This window comes from Panthera pardus, unplaced genomic scaffold (assembly GCF_024362965.1).
Source record: "Panthera pardus isolate Hobbes unplaced genomic scaffold, ASM2436296v1 HiC_scaffold_27, whole genome shotgun sequence".
Lineage (NCBI taxonomy): Eukaryota > Metazoa > Chordata > Mammalia > Carnivora > Felidae > Panthera > Panthera pardus.
Genome location: NW_026526843.1, coordinates 83002660 through 83023661, shown reverse-complemented (window position 1 = coordinate 83023661; position 21002 = coordinate 83002660). Strand labels below are relative to the sequence as shown.

At 47.6% G+C, this 21002-nt stretch overlaps 1 protein-coding gene across 1 annotated transcript; it reads left to right on the top strand.

Moving 5' to 3' along the window:
* Positions 1-12204: 12204 nt before the first annotated feature.
* Positions 12205-19026, top strand: WAS (WASP actin nucleation promoting factor). Its single transcript, XM_053891646.1, has 12 exons — positions 12205-12392; positions 12714-12854; positions 13702-13788; positions 13889-13991; positions 14104-14145; positions 14238-14288; positions 14935-15109; positions 16133-16175; positions 16382-16535; positions 16729-17132; positions 17395-17509; positions 18724-19026. Exons 1-12 carry the CDS (start codon positions 12261-12263, stop codon positions 18777-18779), a joined length of 1503 nt encoding a protein of 500 aa, XP_053747621.1. The 5' UTR covers positions 12205-12260; the 3' UTR covers positions 18780-19026.
* The last annotated feature ends 1976 nt before the right edge of the window (positions 19027-21002 follow it).

Below are 21002 nucleotides of genomic sequence, written 5' to 3'. Positions count from 1 at the left end.
ACCAAATCACTTCAGTGACAATATTAGGTTTTTCCCCCTTGAGGTCCCTGACCAATCCGCGGCTCTATGAGCCACACAAACACGCACGCTCCTGTCTGTGTGTGAGTATGCATGTGAAGTATATACACACATTCGTTTGCCAGAGTTTCTGGAGATCTCTCAGCCATGTGGCTCACCTTTCCCTCTGCAACCTGGGGATGTATTTCAGTTACCTTTTTTATGCTTATGTATTTTTGAGAGAGAAAGAGTGGGAGAGGGGTTGAGAGAGAGGGAGACAGAGGATCTGAAGCAGGCTCTGCACTGTGTGTGAGACAATGAGCTGAGCCAAAGTTGGATGCTTAACTGATTGAACCACCCAGGTGCCCCTCAGTTTCCTATTTCAATCAGTGTTGGACACAAACCTACTCACTGCTTAATCAAAATATGAAATGGAAAGTCTCAGCCTGAAAGTCAGTGCTCATGTGGGCAGAGAAATAAAAGACCTTCTTTTTAAAAAAAATTTTTTTTAATGTTTATTTATTTTTGAGACAGAGGGAGACAGAGTGTGAGTGGAGGGGGGGTCAGAGAGAGAGGGAGACACAGAATCTGAAACAGGCTCCAGGCTCTGAGCTGTTGGCACAGAGCCCAACACGGGGCTCGAACCCACAAACGGTGAGATCATGACCTGAGATGAAGTCAGATGCTTAACTGACCGAGACACCCAGGTGCCCCTAAAAGACCTTCTTAATGACACTGCATTAGAAATGTCTTTGAAAGTCTTCAGCAGAAATCACACCTTTGGAAAAGGTGGGGTTTCCTCTCACCCAATGCCAACAAGTTGCTGATGGAAATTACAATATGTGTTTTTAAAAACATTTTAATTTATTTATTATTTTTATTTTATTTATTTATTTTTATTTTATATTTGCCCCTCCCCCACAGAGTATAAGCGGGGGAGGGGCATAGAGAGAGGGACAGAGGATCTGAAGCAGGCTCTGAGCTGACAAGCTGATAGCAGTGAGCCTGATGTGGGGCTTGAACTCACGAACTGTGAGATCATGACCTGAGCCAAAGTCAGATGCTCAACCAACTGAGCCACCCAGGTGCCCCACAATGTGTTTTAACATTGTGGATTTAACTTGAAATCAAGAAAAAATTCCAACTACTCTTTGACAATGTAAAGCACTCTGTAACATGCTGAGCGAATGTATTAAAATAATCAGGCAATTTTAACACTTTTCTCTCTGATTTTGAAAAATGCTGTTTCTACACTTATTTTTTGTTAATGTTTATTTATTTAAGTACTCTATATCCAACATGGGGCTCGAAATCACAACCCCAAGATCAAGAGTCAGTGCTCTTTGGACTGAACCAGCCAGGTGTCCCTTTCTACATTTAAACTTATACATTACTAAGGGCACCTGGGTGGCTCGGTCAGTTAAGCATCCGACTCTTGATTTGGGCTCAGGTTATGATCTCACGGTTCATGAGTTTGAGCCCCATATCTGGCTCTATGCTGACAGCATGGAGCCTGCTTGGGATTCTCTCTCACTCCCTCTCTCTCTGCCCCTCCCCTGCTTGTGCTCTCTCTCTCAAAATAAATAAACTTAAAAAAACCTACAGCACTAGGGGCGCCTGGGTGACTCAGTGGGTTGAGTGACTCTTAAGTTTGGCTCAGGTTATGGTCTCAAGGTTGTGGGATCAAGCCCTGTGTCAGGCTCTGCGCTGGGCTTGGAGCCTGGTTGGTATTCTCTTTCTCCCTCTCCCTCTGCCCATTCCCTGCTTGTACTCTCTCTCAATAAACAAACAAACAAATAAACAAACATATACAGCACCTTCATCTTGGTTATTCACACTAATAACTAGGTATTCAAATTATATACCATCACTTGTCCATAATATACCTTGTAGCGCCATTTCTCTAGCAAAGCCTCATAATTGCTTAAAGAAGCCTTTCTTTGTTTTTGGATTTTCCAGTAGTTATCACCGCAATTTCCAAGACAGCAAAGGCTACTACTGACTTTTAATCTGGGGAAAGAGAATTGAAGCCGACAAGTGTTGAGTTGGGGGACTGGAGGGTCCGTCTCCTTGTGGTAGTTCAGGCCTCCCAAGGATTGGGCCTTTGGCCACCAAAACAAAATTTGCTCTTGAGGAACACTGCCAGGTCCACTCAGCCCTGGTCAGGGAGAGAAGAACTGTGTCAGTTCAGTTGCTGTTGCAATGTAACTACAGAACATAGTGGCTTTGAATTACAACTGTGTATGGTGAGCTGGGATCAGCTGGTGGTTCCTCTCTTAGAGTTTCCCCTGCTCTCTCTTGGCTGTAGTCAACTGGAGGGTTGGCTCACAAGTCTGGTGGTTGGTGCTGGCTGACATCAGGGGTGTCTTGGTTCTCTGCCACACCTCCTCTCAAGAAGCCAGGTCGGCTTCCTCACCAGGAGGGCTCAGAGCCCTGCTCCACTATGGCCAAGGCTGCATCCTTCTTGAGGACTAGTCTCTGGATCTCACATAATGGCACTTCTGCTGTATGCTGTTGGTCACAGCAAGTCACAAGGCCAGCCTAGTTTCAAGGGGTGAGGAAACAGACTCCAGCTCTGGATATGGTAGCTGCAAAATCACATCGCTAAGGGGCAGGACTGCAGATACGGGGGAATGTTTGTGGCCATCTCTGTTCATCTGCCAGGGCTGCCATTACAGAATACCACAGACTGGTTGGCTTAAACAAGAGAAATATATTTTTCTCACAGCTCTGGAGGGTGGAAGTCCAAGATCAAGGTGATGGAGTTTTGGGGTGATGGTGGGGTTCAGAGCCAATGGCCAAGAAAGAATTCTTGAAGACGTCTTTGGTGCAGAAAGGTGATTTTATTAAAGCACGGGGACAGGACCCGTGGGCAGAAGGAGCTGCATTGGGGTTGGGAAGAGTGACTGATTATATACCTTCAGGTTGGGAGGGGGTTAGGGACAGCATAAGTCTCTAAGGAATTTTAGGAGCCAGGTATCCAGGACCTTGAGGGGCTAGCTGTTGTTAGGAAAATGTCATTTAATACTGCTTAGTAAAACCTCAGTCATGAGAGCCTTCAGATATGTATATCAGGGGCCATATGCTTAGAGTATAATTGCCAACATATACTTGGGGGTTAAACATAAAGGAGGTTTGCAAAGGAAGTTTTCTGTGTTTGAAGAGACTCACAGGATCCTGGGGGGTCGGGATAATGTTAAGCCAAGATTTCTTTTGCCCCTAGCAAAGTGTCATCATCGAGGCAGTTGGGTTCCTAGAAGAAGGTCACTCTGCCTGTTTGAAAGACTCGTCAATGGGCTGTAGGCAGTAAGGGAATATACTTTTTCATTTGCCTTTGTTTCCCACATCACCATGGCAAGCACTTAAACTCCCTTACATCTTGATGAGCGTGATATTAGGGCTCCAGGAAACAGAGTCTATAGGTGTCTGGAGATTAGGCTATGGATTAGATTGCCTTTTATTTGAAGTATACTGTGACTTTACTAAGTTGTCCGTAAACTGAAGGAGACTCCTGTCCTGCACGACTGTGATCTCTATCAGTCAACCATTTGCTTTCTTTCCTTTCCCCTGTTCTTGGGCAGCTGGGAGTGTCTGAGGAATATCACACATATCCCACCTTGAGGGGGAGGGTGCTGTTAGCCTGTATTTCGCCCTCAGCTTGCTCAGCACTCCCTCATCAAAGGTGTTGGCAAGTCTGGTTTCTCTTGAAGTCTCTCTCCTTGGCTTGCAGATGGCCACCTTCTCACTGTGTCCTCACGTGGCCTTTTCTCTGTACACAAACCTCTGGTGCCTCTTCCTCCCCTTTTTTTAATGTTTATTCATTTTTGAGGGGGGAGGGGCAAAGAGAGAGGGAGACACAGAGTCTGAAGCAGGCTCCAGGCTCTGAGCTGTCAGCACAGAGCCCAACACGGGCCTGAACCCACAAATGGTGCGATCATGACCTGAGCTGAAATCAGATGCCTAACTCTAACCGACTGAGCCACCCAGGCATCCCTCTCTTCTTTTTGTAAGGACACCAGCCCTATTGGATAAGGGTCCTGCCTTTGTGACCTCATTCAACCGTAGATGTCTCTTAAAAGTCCCCATCTGCAAATACAGTCACATTAGGGGTTAGGGCCTCAACATATTAATTTTCAAAGGACACAATTCAGTCCATAACGCTCATCTTTGCAAACAACCTACCCAAGTGCACTTAGTTACAAACCAATTACAAGATATTTTACTCCAATTGGTTGTTTGATTTCAACACGTGGTTTCCTTCATCTGGGAAAATAAATCTGGGATGAGGCTCAGAAGCCGCCTGGCCACTCACTGCACCCTACCTGGCACCTATTTTTACTCTTTGTGGAACCCAAACTGCTAGGGCGTTCAGGGATTTCACAAGCAGATATTCAGAGCTGATTCAGGAGGAAGGAGAAATTCTGTTTGGTACCTGGCCTCACTCATTGCCAGATACCCCACACCACTATAATTCTTTTATAATTCAAATTTTACATAGGAGTTCATCTGTCTTTGATAAGACTATGACTAATTAATCAGAAAAAAAACCACTAAATCCCTGACCTCCCAAATGTCCCATCCCTCCCTGCTGTGGAGCTAGACCCCAGGCCCAGACTCCTATTTGCAAACATTGACAAAGTATCTTTCAGTCACAAATCAAAGAAAATCAGGAGAAAAAAAAAAAAGCTTGAGAAGGTTTTGCTTCGACTTTAAAAGACCATCGTTGGCAAAAAAAAGAAAGAAAGAAAGAAAGAAAGAAAGAAAGAAAGAAAGAAAGAAAGAAAGAGACATTAAAACTTCCTGACTAACTTGCAGGACTCAAGCAAGCATATGTGCATATCTATCACCCCATTTCCTAAAAGCTCCATTGATCATAAAATTATAAAGGCACACACTGTGTTTTCCCATAGCTGCCAAACCTAGCAAATAAACAAAAACCAATTTTTTTTCAAGTTGCTTGTAATAAAGGTCTAAACTGGGGTTGATGATGAAATCTGTGTAATTTAAAGGGCTACAGATGAACAACGAAAACTACATTTCTTGCAGGTTTTCTTTTTTAATATTTTTTAATGTTTATTTATTTTTGGGAGAGAGAGAGAAAGAGAGACAGAGCATGAGTGGGGGAGGGCCAGAGAGAGAGGGAGACCCAGAATCGGAAGCAGGCTCCAGGCTCTGAGATGTCAGCACAGAGCCCAAAGCAGGACTCAAATTCATGAACTGTAAGATCATGACCTGAGCCTAAGTCGGACACTTAACTGACTGAGCCACCCAGGTGCCCCTCTTGGAGGTTTCCTTTAAGCACTTTATTTTAGATAGGCTCATTCTTTTATTCAGAGGCTAAAGATTGTCTTTAGTTCCCCTCCAGTCCTCTTCAATTGTATCACTTTGGGGTGTATTTATTGCCTGTTGGGCTATACCATAGTATAATAATTAGGGCAAGATCCCAAACGAAAACAATGCACCTCTCACCAACAATGGCCCCCCGGGGTGGGGGGGGAGATATTAAACTGAAGTATATAATGTTATAAACCCAGCCACCATCAGAAACATCCAGTGATGACAAAGTACCCTGACCCAGCACGCCACACACCCATACACACACTTAAAATAATCTTCCCAGGATCAGAGCTAACGCAGAGGTCAGCTTGTGTTTTCAGCAGTGGAGGCAGCACTGGCCATAGATTTGGAGTTTCCAAGCAAATTAAAGGAAATGTGCCCCACCTGGTGAAGGCAGGGGGCTCAGGGCTCAGGCTTCCTAAAACTGAGGTCACCATGTGAAATTATCAACAGTTACTTGACTTTCAGCATGAAACTGACCCAGGACAGTGAACCAAAGCCCCACTCCTCCATCTACATCATCTACATCCCTATGAATCATGTATTTATTATTTGTATGTATTTTATAATGCACATATATATGCTTAAATTTTAATTTACATACATATATAATGTAAAAATTGCAAACTTTAAGACAGGTAACTGGCTAGATCACCTACGATGTATATTAAATTTTTTTAACGTTTATTCATTTTTGAGAGACAGAGTGAGAGAGCAAGCAGGGGTGGGGCAGAGAGAGAGAGAGAGAGAGAGAGAGACACAGAATCCAAAGCAGGTTCCAGGCTCTGAGCTGTCAGCACAGAGCCCGAGGCAGGGCTCGAACTCACAGATGTGAGATCATGACCTGCGCCTAAGTCGGCGCTTAACAGACTGAGCCACCTACGTATATTAAATAACACATGTCAATCACAATGATCCTGTCCCCTCTGGTTCGAAAACTGGGGAAAATATTTATTCTCTTAAACATATTTTGTCAAAGTCCTCGCCATGAGGGATTTTAACTGTTGTCAGTTTTGTACCCATCTGTCAGAGGAGTAAAATTAATGATTTTAGCACACCGAACCCAAAGACCACAGATGTTCACTCTGCAATTTATGGTATTGGGAGAGCCAGACAACCAACCTGTGCCCGTCCTACTGCGGCTTAATTTTATTTTATTAAAGTAACTTCTTAGAGTATTTCCTAGAACCCAAACTCAGAGAATACTTTCTATTCTGCGTTAACTAGAGAATAAGTGCACCCAAGAACAACTGGGTACAGGCAGGAAAACCCTACTGGCTTTGTTAGAGTTTACAATTTAGCGTTTACACAGGGCATCATGGCCCGGTATGTCATCTCACTAACCCCCAACAGGAAGCACCACTTTTTTACAGGTGAACCAACTGACCCTCCTGAGGTGGTATTCGAACTCACCATCCGAAATCTCCAAAGTCTCGCTTCAGTGGCTGGGGACCCGGGTCTGGCACCCACTGCACATGCCCGAGCCCGTGACCAATGGGAGACCCGCGCGCGCTAGCGGAGGCGGGCTGTTAGGCTCTGAGACCCAAGCGGAATTCTACCATCGACCAATAAGAGCCCACGGCAGTCTCTGATTCCCCAGCCCTGAGCCAATTGGAGGCTCCGGTACAATGACAGAGGCTTCTAAGAAATCGAGGGGGGTGAGAGTGGTTAAGATGGTGGATGCGAGAGAGGTTGAGGGCGCGACCCGAGCGCAAGGCACGCCTGAGGCGGGTGGGAGTTGGGAGGACGGGACGGGAATCTTGGGACAAGCAAGATTGCGACATTCCCCTCTCCATTAGGGGATGAGGCAGCTGTCGCAATCCTCCCCCACAAACAAACGGTATGTTGTAAGGTGGCCATCCCCTTTCTAGTGGTATGATCCTGGGCGGACTGTTCCATTTTGCGTTCCTCCCCACACCAGCAGTGGTGCTTTCCAGGCTGCAGCGTTATGGCTGTTCGGGGCTCACAGTCAAGGGTGTCAACACAAGTGGATGTTCCTAGAGTCACACACACAGGGGTTTGGACACGCAAGGGGTCACACACACTCGGGTGTGTACAATTCTGGTGTCACAGACTAGGGAATGGACACACACATTGGGGTGCACGGAGGTAGCGGGCACCTATCTAGGGAGAGTTGTGACTTTGAGGTTGTGGACAGGGTAGGGACTTGGAGGGGACACAAACCTAGAAGGGGGTAGGAGGGCTTGCCTGGCGGTGTTTTCCTGTGCTGGGCCAGGGGGAGTAGGGCAGGAAACAAGTGGTGGGTGGCATCTCCCAGGTTGGCCGGGAGGGCGCCAGGAACATGTCACAGCCCTAGAGGAGTCTGGCCAGGGCCCACGGAATGGCTCTCTGAGATGGTCTTTGCATCTCAGGGATGCAAGGGAAAGTTGAAAAAGGGCAGTGGGAAGGTGGTCGTGTGCCCTGGGTCTCTGACCGTCCACCAATTAAAGTGCAAAGGAGGAGGGTGAGGAAAGGAAGGGGGAGAGGGTGGGAGAATGCTAGGCTGAAGGGATGATAGTTCGTTTATCCAAGTCACTGCTGTTTCATAAAAACAACCATGCGTGATTATAACATGTTAAGCCCTGTCCTAATCACTTGGACATGAATTATCTCATTTAGCCTTCAAAACAACATTAACTGCTATTATCTTCACTTTACGGATGAGACAAGGGAGGCACTGAGAGGTTCCCAGACTTTTAACAGCTGGTAAGTGGCACAGCCAGAGCCAGAGCCAGAGCCAGGCTGTAAGGCCCCAGAATCTGTGGTTCTAACCACTGAGCCATTCTTCTCTCAATTTTTTTTCTTCTTTTTCTTTTTTAATATCAGCTCTAAGTCCAACATGGGGTTTGAACTCATGACCCTGAGGTCAAGAGTCACCTACTCTCTACTGACTGAGCCAGCCAGACACCCCACCACTGAACCATTCTTATCTTTTCAGGTATCTCTGCTTTTCTGTGCACCCCCTGTCCTTACTCCATCCCCATCAGGACTAGAAATCAGCCCCTCTCCTGAGAACCCCTAAAGTACCCATTTGCCCATTATATCCATGAACAGTTTAGACACCTCTGTGGGAGAGGCTGGCCCCTGCACACTCTTGAGTTCTTTTCTTCCCCCTTTCCCTAGGCAGGAGGGGTGAAGAGAGGACAGGGGAGCCTTGTGGACAGCGGGCAGTAAATCACAGCATAGATAGCTGGACTGTACGATGATTACTCAACAAATGCTGACTGAGCTGCATGCAGGGTCTTGTGCTAGGGTGGTGGGGATACTGGCAAAGAACCAGACAGACAAGGGTCATGTTCCTTCCTGACCTGGGGGTGTGTTTTGGGAATTCCTGGTAGGCAGACTTCGGTTGTCACAATGATGGGGGTGCTTTGGCATTGAATGGGGGGGGTGGCTAGGATGCTGGGGGACAGTCCCACACCACCAACCCTTGTAATGTACCTGAATGTCATTCCAGGATGGTGAGAGGATAGGGTCAGATGGTTGGAAACTGCCGTTTCCTTAGGCCTGTCCCTAGGAAGCACCCCTCAGTCAGGGGTACAGAGGACCAGGAGAGGCAGGGAAGGAAGGGGAGAAGGATGGCATGGCAAAGGACATTTTGCCATCTTGGCCTCAGTTTGGTCTTATGGGACAGCAGTAGGGCCCCCCAGTAGGGCCCTACCTGTGCCTACTTCTCCTCCATGGACTCAGTCATGTGGTAGGACCAAAGTGGGGAAGACACCCCATGTCTTATCACTGACTGTGTCTTATTTCCTACTCAGGGCTTGAGGTGTGGCAATCAGGATCTTGTAGGCAAGATCCTCTCAGAATAAAGCAAAATAAGCACAAGATATAAACAGGAAATGGTTCTCCATCTGGTGACCCCGGAGGGGTGGAGGGACATCAGGATGGTGTAAGTTATTGGTTATATCCTGGTTCTGGGGGGTTCCTGGGTATTCACTGGATTGCTAAGAAGTGAGTTTGAACCACTGCTCCCAGCTGTGGTGGACTGGTATTGGACCCACCCTCCTGCTGCGAACCATAAAAGCTAAATTGAGGTTTTTGTTCTTTTAAGTCTTTTTGAAGGTCCTGGAGAGCAAATTACCTTTGAGGTCCTCACTTCACCAAGTACTGTCATCCAGTATAGAAAAGCACTGCATCGATGGGAATACATAAAAGTAAAATAAACCAGCTCCAAATTATTAATGCAGGTCAACAAAGTAATTCAATAATCTGGATAATGGGAAAAATGATTTCTAAGTCACTATATTCCAGGGTGGGGACACTCATTCTATGAGGGACTAAAATAAAACTCTAGGTTTTTTTATTTAGAGAAAAATATAAAATTTATTTATTTATTTATTTTTGGAAAAAAATATAAATTTTAAACTTGTCTGCTACTTAGAACTGGAAGTATATAACTTTTAAATATTAATTTAGGGGTGCCTCGGTGGTTCAGTTGGTTAAGCATCCAACTCGATTTCTGCTCAGGTCATGATCTCACGGTTCGTGGGTTCAAGCCCCGCATCAGGCTCTGTGCTGACAGCATTGAGCCTGCTTGGGATTCTCTCTTTCTTTCTGCCCCTCCCCTGCTCACTCTTCTTTCTGTCTCTCAAAAATGAATAAATAAACATTTAAAAAAATGTTAATTTAAAAAACAACCAGCAAATGTGGCAGAGGTTTAAGGCCTTCTGATGTAGACTCAAGGGAGACAGATCTAGTGGCAGAGAAAGAAGGAGGTGGAAGGTTGAGAACACAAGGCCGAGAAGGAGCAGAAGAATTTTCTCTCTGCTCCCACGTGGCACTTGACAGATTAGGAATCGTTTCTCATGTATTTGGCCTCAGCTCCACCGTTCACAAGCTGGGTGATCTTGGGCAAGTTAGCTAACTTTTCTGGGCCTCAGCTTCCCTATGGGTAAAATGGGGATAAGAGCAGTGTTTCCCTCGTGGGGTCATTTGTGAAAGTGAAACCAGTTAATAAATGTAAGGCACTTAGAAAAAGCTCAGAAAACATTAAATCAGGGGCACCTGGGTGGTTCAGTCAGTTAAGCATCAGACTTTTTTAATTAATTAATTAATTTATTTATTTAAATTCAAGTTAGTGGGTGCCTGGGTGGCTCAGGACTTCGGCTCAGGTCATGATCTCACAGTTTGTGGGTTTGAATCCCCCATCGGGTGAGCTTGAGCCTTGCTTTGGGTGATCTTGAGCCCCGCATTGGGTGAGCCCGTCTTTTCTCTCTCTCTCCCTCCCTCTGCTCCTCCTGGGATTCTCTCTCACTCTGCCCCTCACTCATTGTGCCCTTCTCTCTCTCTCTCTCTCTCTCAAAAAAAAAAAAAAAATTCAAGGTAGTTAACATACATAAGCATCTGACTTTTGATTTTGGCTCAGGCTGTGATCTCATGTTTCGTGACTCTGAGCCCCACATTGGGCTCCACACTGATAGTGTGGAGCCTGCTTGGGATTCTGTCTGCCCCTCCCCCGCAAAAAAATTAAAAAATTAAAAAAAGAAAACCTAAATCCGACACTAATCCCTTATTGATTCCTTCAGTAAACATTTATTTGGTGTCTAGTTTGTGCCAGATACTGGAGATACACATGGCACAGGGCAAGAGCATGATGAGCAGTATTAAAATGAATGAATACAATGGCTCTTTGAGCAACAAAGCAGAGCTTTGCCCTATGAACAAGCCAGAAGGCGCTCCAGGCAGAGGTACGAAATTGCCTAAATTGTCTGGTGAGTTGTGGGTGCCCAAGGCTGAGTTGTGAGGAGGGGAGGGAGGGAGGCTGGAATTGCCCCATCAGAAGGAACTTTGAGTTTCGGCTTGGGAGAGAAGCTCTATACTTGCTTGAAGGTTTCCAGGCACAAGTGTGGGTCCCACCTTGAGATGTGCTGTTTCCCTGCAGGTACCAGAGAATGTCAGTCACACCCCAGACCTGCTCAGCTGCCCCAGACTGCTGTATGTGCCTGAGAGCTTCATGTCCCCAAATGGTAAACTGAGGCCCATGGAGAAGTGAGGACTGAACTACCACTTGCGAGCTGGGAGCTACTGGGAAAAATCATGGAACCGCCGTGTGCCTCAGTTCCCTCATTTCCCACTATCAAATGGACATGGTAAGAGTATATGCCCCATAGGCTGTTATGAGGATTTAGATGAGTCGATATTTACAAAGAGGGCAGAACAGTGTGGCACACATGTTCAGTGCTACATAAACGTTGGATAAAAATAGAATGTTGTGTGGGGAAAAAGCAAGGCTCTGAAGATGACTGACTTTTAAAAGTTCAAAAGCAATGAAAACTAAACAAGATGTTGACTAGGCATTCATATATGCTATAAAGGGATGATAAGCAGAAAATCATTTGGGAACTGTGGGGAGGCAAGAGTAAGGGATGGGGAAGTGAGCTGGGTGCAAATGCATTGTTGGGGTCTCAGGAGAGGGGTGGGATCCCAGGCACTCCCAGTGTCATTAGAAGAAAGGTTTAAACACAGTAATTCTTCAGCATGAGGGGCCTTGGGCCTCAGGCCCAGACCAACTGGATGCTTTGGGGAGGAAGGAGACTGCCCAGCTCCATGACTGCTCCCTGCCATAGTGTCCCCCGGCAGAAGTGCAGCAGTGGCCTAGCTCTTGCTGTCATCCAATCAGCGGGAAGAGGATCTGAGCCAGTCAGAGGGAGATGGGCCTCAGGGAGTAAGAATAGAAGAAGAGGACCTGAGCTGGTCCAAAAGATGGGTCTTAACCAGTTGAATGGAAGAGGGCCCCAGTCTGAGGGAGGAGGGTCCAAGCCTGTTCTAGGGAGGGAGGAGGAGGCCAGGCCCACCCAGGGGCCCCTGGAGGACTTGTTTCCCTTGTGGTTTTTTGCACTTCCTGTTCCCCTGCTCACTGCGGAAGTTCCTCTTCTTACCCTGCACCCAGAGCCTAGCCGGAGAGGACAAGGGCAGGAGGCACCATGAGTGGGGGCCCTGTGGGAGGCAGGTCTGGGGGTCGCGGAGGACCAGGGGTTCAGCAGAACGTACCCTCCACGCTCCTCCAGGACCACGAGAACCAGCGACTCTTCGAGATGCTGGGTCGGAAATGCTGGGTGAGCTGGGGATCTCCTAGCCCTCCCTGTCTCCCTCCCTTTCCTCCTCTTCCTCTACTCCTCTCTGCCTCCTCATCTTCCCCATCCTTCTCCTTTCCTCTTCTTTCTTCCCCTCTTCCTCTCCTCCTTCCCTTCTCCATCATCTCCTCTCTTAGAATCCGCTTAGCCCCATTCACCGATCCCAGGAAGATCTTGATTTCCAAGTCTGTCAACTCTCCCTCTGGCTGTGGCTCTTCCTTTGGAGCCCTAACAGCCATGGACATGGGAGAACTAGACCCTCTGGCTGACCAGATTCCAATGAGCCCTGCTCTTCCCTCCCAGACACTGGCCACCGCCGTTGTTCAGCTCTACCTGGCACTGCCTCCCGGAGCAGAGCACTGGACCAAGGAGCATTGTGGGGCTGTGTGCTTCGTGAAGGATAACCCCCAGAAGTCCTACTTCATCCGTCTTTATGGCCTTCAGGTGATTCCCACCTCCCCGCACTGGACATGCAAACCAGTTTTCAACCCTGCAAACCCATACCTGTGTCCATAGCCCCAAGGCCTTGGACAGATCAGTAAACCTGAGCCCTGGGACCAAAGACTTCATCCAGATGTCAAACTCTGGTTTGCCTTTCTTTGTTTTTGATAATTGACCCAGAATCTCCATGTCAAGATCTATAAAACCCCAAATATTAGTATAACTCCTAAATCTAACAGTATAGTTCTGTTTCATGAACTCCAAACAAAAAGAGCCCTGTATTTTTACCTTAACTTCAAATCTGTTCTAAACTCAACATTTTGGGTCCCATAAATTCCCTATCATAACTCCTGAACCCTAAATGTTTGCCTAGCTCCTAAGCCATAGCTCTGCTCCACAAACCTCAAATCGCACATACACCTTGGCTGAATCCCCCACCCCCAAAGCTTTCAAGTCTATATGTCTGAACCTCAAATATCAACCCCAACTCCCAGGACTGGAGCCCTACCTGTCCAAATGAAGGCCCCCATAAAGGAAGGATGTAAGATGGAGTCTGTGAATGGGTTCAATTTCCTAGGACTAGAGTCCTAAATCCTCCTATTCAAGCCCCCAAGTCCCACATCTAGGGCCCTGAACCCCAAATCCAAATCTCTGACTGCAGTGTCCAACTCCCATACTGTACCTCAATCCTCCACATCTGACATCTAGACCCCCAACTCCCTGATGCTAAGCTGGAAATCTCTAATGCGATCCTGGGGCCCCAAATTATGATATCATTCTCCTTGCCCAGATAACAGAGGCCTGCCACCCTGGGCAGGCCTCAGTGCCAGTGTGTTTCCCACCTCTCCAGGCTGGCCAGCTGCTCTGGGAACAGGAACTATACTCACAGTTGGTCTACTCCACTCCCACCCCTTACTTCCACACTTTTGCTGGAGATGTAAGTGGCCACTCAACCCCTGGGCCTCAGTTGGGATGTGGGGAGGAGATGGGAAAGGTGTGGGGGGCCTGGAAGGCTATTGAGCCCAAGATATGTGCAGGACTGCCAAGCAGGGCTGAACTTTGCAGACGAGGGCGAGGCCCAGGCCTTCCGGGCCCTGGTGCAGGAGAAGATACAAAAAAGGAATCAGAGGCAAAGTGGAGGTGAGGAGGCCTTGGGGGAGAAAACGAGGTTGGGCAGGAGTACATGCAAGGGTAGGGAGCTGGAAAAGCTCCTCTTATGGTTCTGGTTCCCAGTCCATCCGTCTCTCCACAGATAGACGCCAGCTACCCCCACCACCAGCACCAGCCAATGAAGGTAAGTCCTCAAGTTCAAGGAAGGTAATAAGGGGCTAGCCCAGGAACCTGTGGCAGGGTTGTAATAGCTCTCTATCCATTCCATCTCTCCAGAGAGAAGAGGGCCCCCACCCCTGCCTCCGCATCCAGGTGGAGATCAAGGGGGTGAGTGCTGATTCTTTCCTGTGTCTCTGAGTGGACAGGTGGGTGGGGGAGTGGATGGATAGATGGGTGGGGAGTGGGTGGATGGATGAGTAGTTGGGTGGGTGTAGAGATAAGTGGGTGAATGAGTGGGTAGATGGATTGGTGGTGGATAGATGGTTGAGTGGGGGATGAATTGATGGGAAGATGAAAACATAGATGTATAGGAGAATGAGTATGTGGATATATGGATGAATAGATGGATGGATGATTGAGTAAATCAATGAATAAGTGAATGAATTGAACAGCAAATAAATGAATAATTGACATAACATTTCAATCAGTGAATAAAGCAATGATTGAATGAACGACTGACCGAATGAATAATTTCACAAATAATTGGGTCAATGAGCCATGAATGAATGAATCAATACTTAAGTGATAAGCATGAGTGAATGAATAAATAAATGAATTGGTGAATGTAAGAATGGCTTGTAGAATCCACTCATCCACTTCTCCATAAACCCTACTTGGACCCCTTACCCACTCCCTCTGTGACCATCAAACACACACACACAGATTCCCTCAACACTCTTCCTGTGTCTTGCCCCTATGCTTTGGTTGGTAGGTTAAGTAGGTCAATGGCTCAATCACACTATTTTCCCCACAGGCCCAGCAGCTGGCCCCCTGTCCCTGGGGCTAGTAACAGTGGACATCCAAAACCCAGACATCACAAGTTCACGATACCGTGGGCTCCCAGCACCTGGGCCTGGCCCAGCTGATAAGAAACGCTCAGGGAAGAAAAAGATCAGCAAAGCTGATATTGGAGCACCCAGTGGATTCAAGTGAGAACCTCTCCCCACTGGTCCCACAGATCCCTCTGGGGGGGTGGATGAAAAGTTGGACAGGAAGAGAGCTGAGTAGATGGAAGGATGGGCACATGGGTGGGTGGGTAGGTAGAAGTGTGGATAGGTGGGTGGATGCAAGGCCAGGACTAGGGAGAGGCAAGCGAGGTGCCAAGGTTGCAAAATTTATAGAGGTAGTTACTCTAAGGGTCATGCAACTGTAACTAATGACTCTGAGAGTGAGGGCCCCATTAAATTTTACGCCTTAGGCACCTCACTTGCTTCACCTTAGTCCCACCCTGGGTGGGCTGGTGGGTGAATGGATGGGTGGGTAGATGGGTAAATGGATGGATGGATGAATGGATGGATGAAAGAGTGAGTGAGTTGGGGAATGAATGGATAGGTGGGTGGATGGATGGGTGAATGGGTAAATGGGAAGTGGGTAGGCAGATGGATGGGTGAGTGGATGAGTGTGTGGACAGATGGATGGATATCTGGTTGGTTCACAAACAAGGTGGATGGGGATGGACAGGTGGCCAGATATGTGGATGAATGGACAGTTCAATGGATAAATAGACAAAAGTATGTGGTTGAGTGGGTGGACAAAAGAGTAGATGGATTGAAAGGTGGGCACATGGGTAAGTGGTTGGGTGGATGATCAAGTATGTGTGAAGATAGATTGGTGGACAAATGGGTAAACAGATGTATATAGGAAGATGAGTAGAGAAACAAATGTACAATAGATCAGTGGTCTGACAGGTGGATGCAAATGGCTAGGTGGGCAAATGGATGGGTGATGGATGGTAGAAAAAGGGATGGGTAGGCAGATGGGCACCACAAACTATGGACCCCTTCTAATTCTATAACTGTTGCTCTCATTCAGTCACTCAGTCATTCACTTGTGACTCATTCATTAATTCTGGCTCCTCGGAGTCTCTCTGGGCAGAAGGCAAGAGGGCTTCACTAGGAAGGGAGGAGAGGAAGCGCAGTGGGGTTTCACTGGGATCTCCTCACCTCCCCCAGACATGTCAGCCACGTGGGGTGGGACCCCCAGAATGGATTTGACGTGAGTAATTCCAAAGACCCCTTGACCCACTTAACTACCCACCTGCCCTTCTGTAGTCCACTGGCTCAGACCTACCCCTAGACCCCACCCTTTCTACACCCCTCTCAGAAGATCCCTCTTGGGGGGTGGACCTATTGATAATCTGTGCCCCTTCCCTATCCACTTTATTCCCCCACCCCTGCCCTGGCCTTTTTCCTCCTGGGCAGGTAAACAACCTGGACCCGGATCTGCGGAGTCTGTTCTCCAGGGCAGGAATCAGTGAGGCCCAGCTCACAGATGCCGAGACCTCCAAGCTTATCTACGATTTCATTGAGGACCAGGGTGGGCTGGAGGCTGTGCGGCAGGAGATGAGGCGCCAGGGTGAGTCCCCCCACCCCTTCTTCTCCAGCCCTAGTAGCTGGTTTTTAAGAGATATAGTCACTCAGTCCTCATGGAAACCCTTATACTGCTTGAGTGAGGAGTTGATCATTTGGGGTACCCATTTTATAAATGAGCAAAACTGAGGCTCTGAAGAAAACTATAACAATAGCTATGTGTTATTTTCCCCCCTCAGAGCCGCTTCCACCGCCCCCACCGCCATCCCGAGGAGGAAACCAGCCCCCCCGGCCCCCTACTATTGGGAACAACAAGGGTCGTTCTGGTCCACTGCCCCCTGTACCTTTGGGAGGTGCTCCACCCCCGCCAACTCCCCGGGGACCCCCACCCCCAGGCCGAGGGGGCCCTCCACCACCACCCCCTCCAGCCACTGGACGTTCTGGACCACCGCCCCCTCCACCCTCTGGACCTGGAGGGACTCCTGTGCCTCCACCACCACCACCACCACCACCACCACCCAGCTCTGATGATGGGCCAGTCCCTCCCCCTCCTCCTGCTCTGGGGCCTGTGGGGGGCCTGGCCCCCAGTGGAGGTCGGGGGGCACTTTTGGATCAAATCCGGCAGGGAATTCAGCTGAACAAGGTGAAGATGGGCAGGATTGAGGGTTGGGGGTCTGGGGCTCGGGTGTGCTGGGCAAGCCAGGATATTAGGGGGCCAGGGCTGAAATTAATGGAGGTCCCAGTCTTTGGGGTTTCAGTAACAGGGCTGGGAGGTTGGTGGGGCAAGGTAGGCTGGGAACCTTGAAGGGGACTGGAGTGTATGGGAGGGGAAGTAATGAAGGGGCAGGGAGGAGTGCTCCAGTCATGGGCTTTGAACCCTCTGTGCTGAACCCTGCTTGCTGCAGACCCCTGGGGCCCCAGAGAGCTCAGCGCTGCAGCCTCCACCTCCGAGATCGGAAGGGTTGGTGGGAGCCCTGATGCACGTGATGCAGAAGAGAAGCAGAGCCATCCACTCCTCAGGTGAGAGCCTGCCCTTTGCCAGGACAGAGCCTGGTTCCCAAGGCTAGTTTTGGTGTAAAAATAACCCCAACGGTTACCATCAATAGTAATAGTATCCATACATGACTCTTGTATCAATCTCCTTTTTGACAATGTTAACATTGTCATTATGGAACAATAATATAATTCACTCTATCTTTTTTTAAAGTTTATTTGTTTTGAGAGAGAAAGAGAGTGAGGGCACAGGCATATGTAGGAGGGGGAGGGGCAGAGAGAGAGAGAGAGAGGGAGAGAGAGAATCCCAGGCAGGCTCTGCACTATTAGTGCAAAGCCTGATGACCGGCTCGAACTCACAAACCTGTGAGATCGTGACCTGAGCTGAAATCAAGAGCTGGAGGCTTAACTGACTGAGCCACCCAGGCGCGCCTGTTTCACTCTATCTTTGATGATAATATTATCATTAATGCCAAGGCATGTCCACAGTATTAATATTAATCCTGTATGTTCAGTAGTGTTAACATTAGTCCACATGTGATGATATTATAAAGAACCCCGCCTTGGACAATAATATTAACTCTAACTCCATGTGTCAATAGGTGAACATTAGCTCATTATGTGATAATTATATAACTAGTCCAATCTTCATATAATAATGTTAACATTAATCCCCTGATGTGTCAACGATATTGTCATTATATGACAATTATATGAGGGTAATATGGACCTCAACCTATTATTGGCAGTATTAACATGTATCCCAGAGTACATCCACAAGATCACTATGAATCCATTATATGACAATATTGTAATGAATCTCATCTTTGATAGTGATATTGTCAATAACCCATTATGTATCAACAATATTAACATTAACTTGGTATGAAATAGTAATATTGTAATATACTCCATCTTTGCTAATAATATTTAAATCCACCCAATTAAGTAACAAACCCACTAACGTTAACCCTTGTGTGAGCGACAGTAATATCCCAATTAACCATATTTTTGACAATGACATTAACTTCGACTCCAACTCCAACCCATACCCTAACTCTTGTTCCTCTGAGGGGGTCCCTTCCTCATCCAACTGCACAGGCCCCGGATGTGATTTCCAGCAGGAGACCTCAGTCCCCCAGGACCCTGAGTCCTGACTCTCAGACCCCAGGAACCTCACCCCACTCAGGTCCCTTGAACCCTTATGCTCATCCTGAGACCTGCTTTCTCTGTCCCTCCAGACGAAGGGGAGGACCAGGCCGGTGATGAGGATGAGGACGATGAGTGGGACGACTGAGTCACCCTGCCCACCTGTTCTGCGCCTCCTCCCCTGGCAGCCGCTGTTTCCTGCCCTCCACTCCTGGCCTCCAGGCCCTCAAGCCCCATTTCTCCCCCACCGACCCTTCCAATGCTGTCATCTCTGACTGATCCCCAACATTCACCCTAGCAAATTGCCAGGGCCCCTTTTTATATAAAATTTCTAGTTCTCCTCACATAAGGATTTTTAAACAGAAATAAAATAACTGTCTTTTTGTTTCTCTCAATCTGTTTATATTCCAAATATGGAAAGTTGGGGTCCTTTTTCCATATAGTCTCTTTTATTCATCTATACCATTTCATTTATTTAGCCTTACATGTATATATTCACTCATTTGTTCCCTCATTGATTTCTTTGCTTCCTTTTGTCCTTCTTTCTTTCCACATTTACTGCCAGGCACTACTTTAGGGGCTGGGGATAAGGCAGTGGGGAAAAAAACCTAGTGAGGCCAACATTCTAGTGGAGGAGACAGCTCTAAAACAAGGAATCAAATACAAACAAAAGATACAGATCATGGTTAAGTGCTGTGATATGCTGAGGGGGAATGACATTCAGATGGAAACTTCATGGAAAGCCACCTGGAGGAGGTGACAGTTGTGCAGAACCTAAAGAGAGAGGAGTCAACCAATAAATATTTGGGGGGAGGGCACTGCAGGTGGAGGGAACAGCCAGTGTGAGGGCACTCTAGTTGGAGGGAACATCCAGTGCAAGGGCCCTGAGGTGCTTGGTGTGAGGGTGAGTGTGGTGAATGAGCAGGAGTTATTTATTATTAATTTACTTATTTAGTAATTAAAAAAAACCCAAAACATTAAATCAGCATTATATTAGATCAAGAGACTACTCAGTGGTCAGACTTACTCTCCATGCCCACAACTCACACACCAGGATCCTGATGGGCAGGACCCCCTCTCAATTTTTAAATTTGGTTCTGCCCAGTTCTCAGTGCAAACCAAGTCCTGGCCGATGGCAATGAAAGAGGCAAAGACTTAGTAATCAGATAGATCTGCTCTAGAACCCAGGCAAGATGCCCCACCTCTGAGCCTCAGTTTCTTCATCTATACAATGGAGGTTTACAGTATGTAACCGATTCCCAACTGAGATCGCACTGAGTCACCCTTCCTCCTCTAGGAATTACTCACCAGAAAGAAAAAAGGAGCAAGTCAAAACTGTCCCTGGTGTTTAAAGCTGTTTCCAAGGGAGTGATTAGTACCTCTTGCTCACCAGAGCCTTAGAAGAGGTGCCTACTCCTTCCCATTTCTAACATCTGGTGGATTCAAGATCTCAAGTATCCTACCTTTTAGAGGACAAGGAGGGGAGTGGGGAGAAAGATAACAGTGAGGAGGAATCCAGAGAGGAAAGGCCTCATCCACCTGCAAGACTAGTGGAAGAATTTCTGAACCATCCAAGGTGCAGGCAGGGGCTTAGGGGAGGGAATGAAGGAGAGCCAGGGTGAAGGGGGAGGTGTGAGAGGTGGGAGTTGGTTTTGCTCCTTAAGAATTCGCCTGCAGCCTCAGAAGCTGAAGAAGGAGGGAATCTCAGGTTCTTTTTAATGCTTTCATTGTTCTTCACCTTTCACTCCCCTCCCCACCGCAGGTCGTCCAGGTCCCAGGAGCAAGCTAAGTCTAGGAAGGGCCTGTCAGTATCACTTACCTGCCTCCCCACCCCCTGCTAGGAAACCCTAGAAATCCAGTGTTCTGGGACCCCCTCAGCAGGCTTTGTCCTGGGGAAGAAACTTCCATCACACAACCTCTGAATCCCCAGGAGCGCTGCCTGGAGCAGGCACAGACTTGGCTTAAAAGTATCCACTGTGGACAAGTTGCTTGACCTTTCTGGACCTCAGTTTCCTCAGTCTTTCCATGGAGACTAAAAATGCTTACTTCCCAGGGTTGTGGAGAGAATTAAAGTAGATGGCGTCTGCAGAGTGCCTGGCTCCTTGAGTCATCTATAAACATTAGATGCTGCTGCTGCTACTGTTCTTCTTGTTCTTACCGGTTGTCACTGATCCTGAGTCACCGCTGATTATAAAATGCCCCATTATTTTATGTATCACTAAGAAAGACAAAAAACTGCGGATTGAATTATGACACCAGTGCTTGAGAGATGCAGCCCGATTTCAGAGATGTTAAAAATGACATGCTCCTGGAACACTGGCTGGGGATGTTCCTTAACCTGCGTTCTGGTTCCACATGGATGTTTGCTTGT

Excerpts from the sequence above, each read along its gene's own strand:
- WAS (XM_053891646.1), top strand. The coding sequence starts at position 12,261 with ATGAGTGGGGGCCCTGTGGGAGGCAGGTCTGGGGGTCGCGGAGGACCA. Across the intron at positions 14,146-14,237 it reads ACCAGCACCAGCCAATGAAG|AGAGAAGAGGGCCCCCACCC; the intron begins GTAAGTCCTCAA and ends CCATCTCTCCAG. Across the intron at positions 15,110-16,132 it reads GGAGCACCCAGTGGATTCAA|ACATGTCAGCCACGTGGGGT; the intron begins GTGAGAACCTCT and ends CACCTCCCCCAG.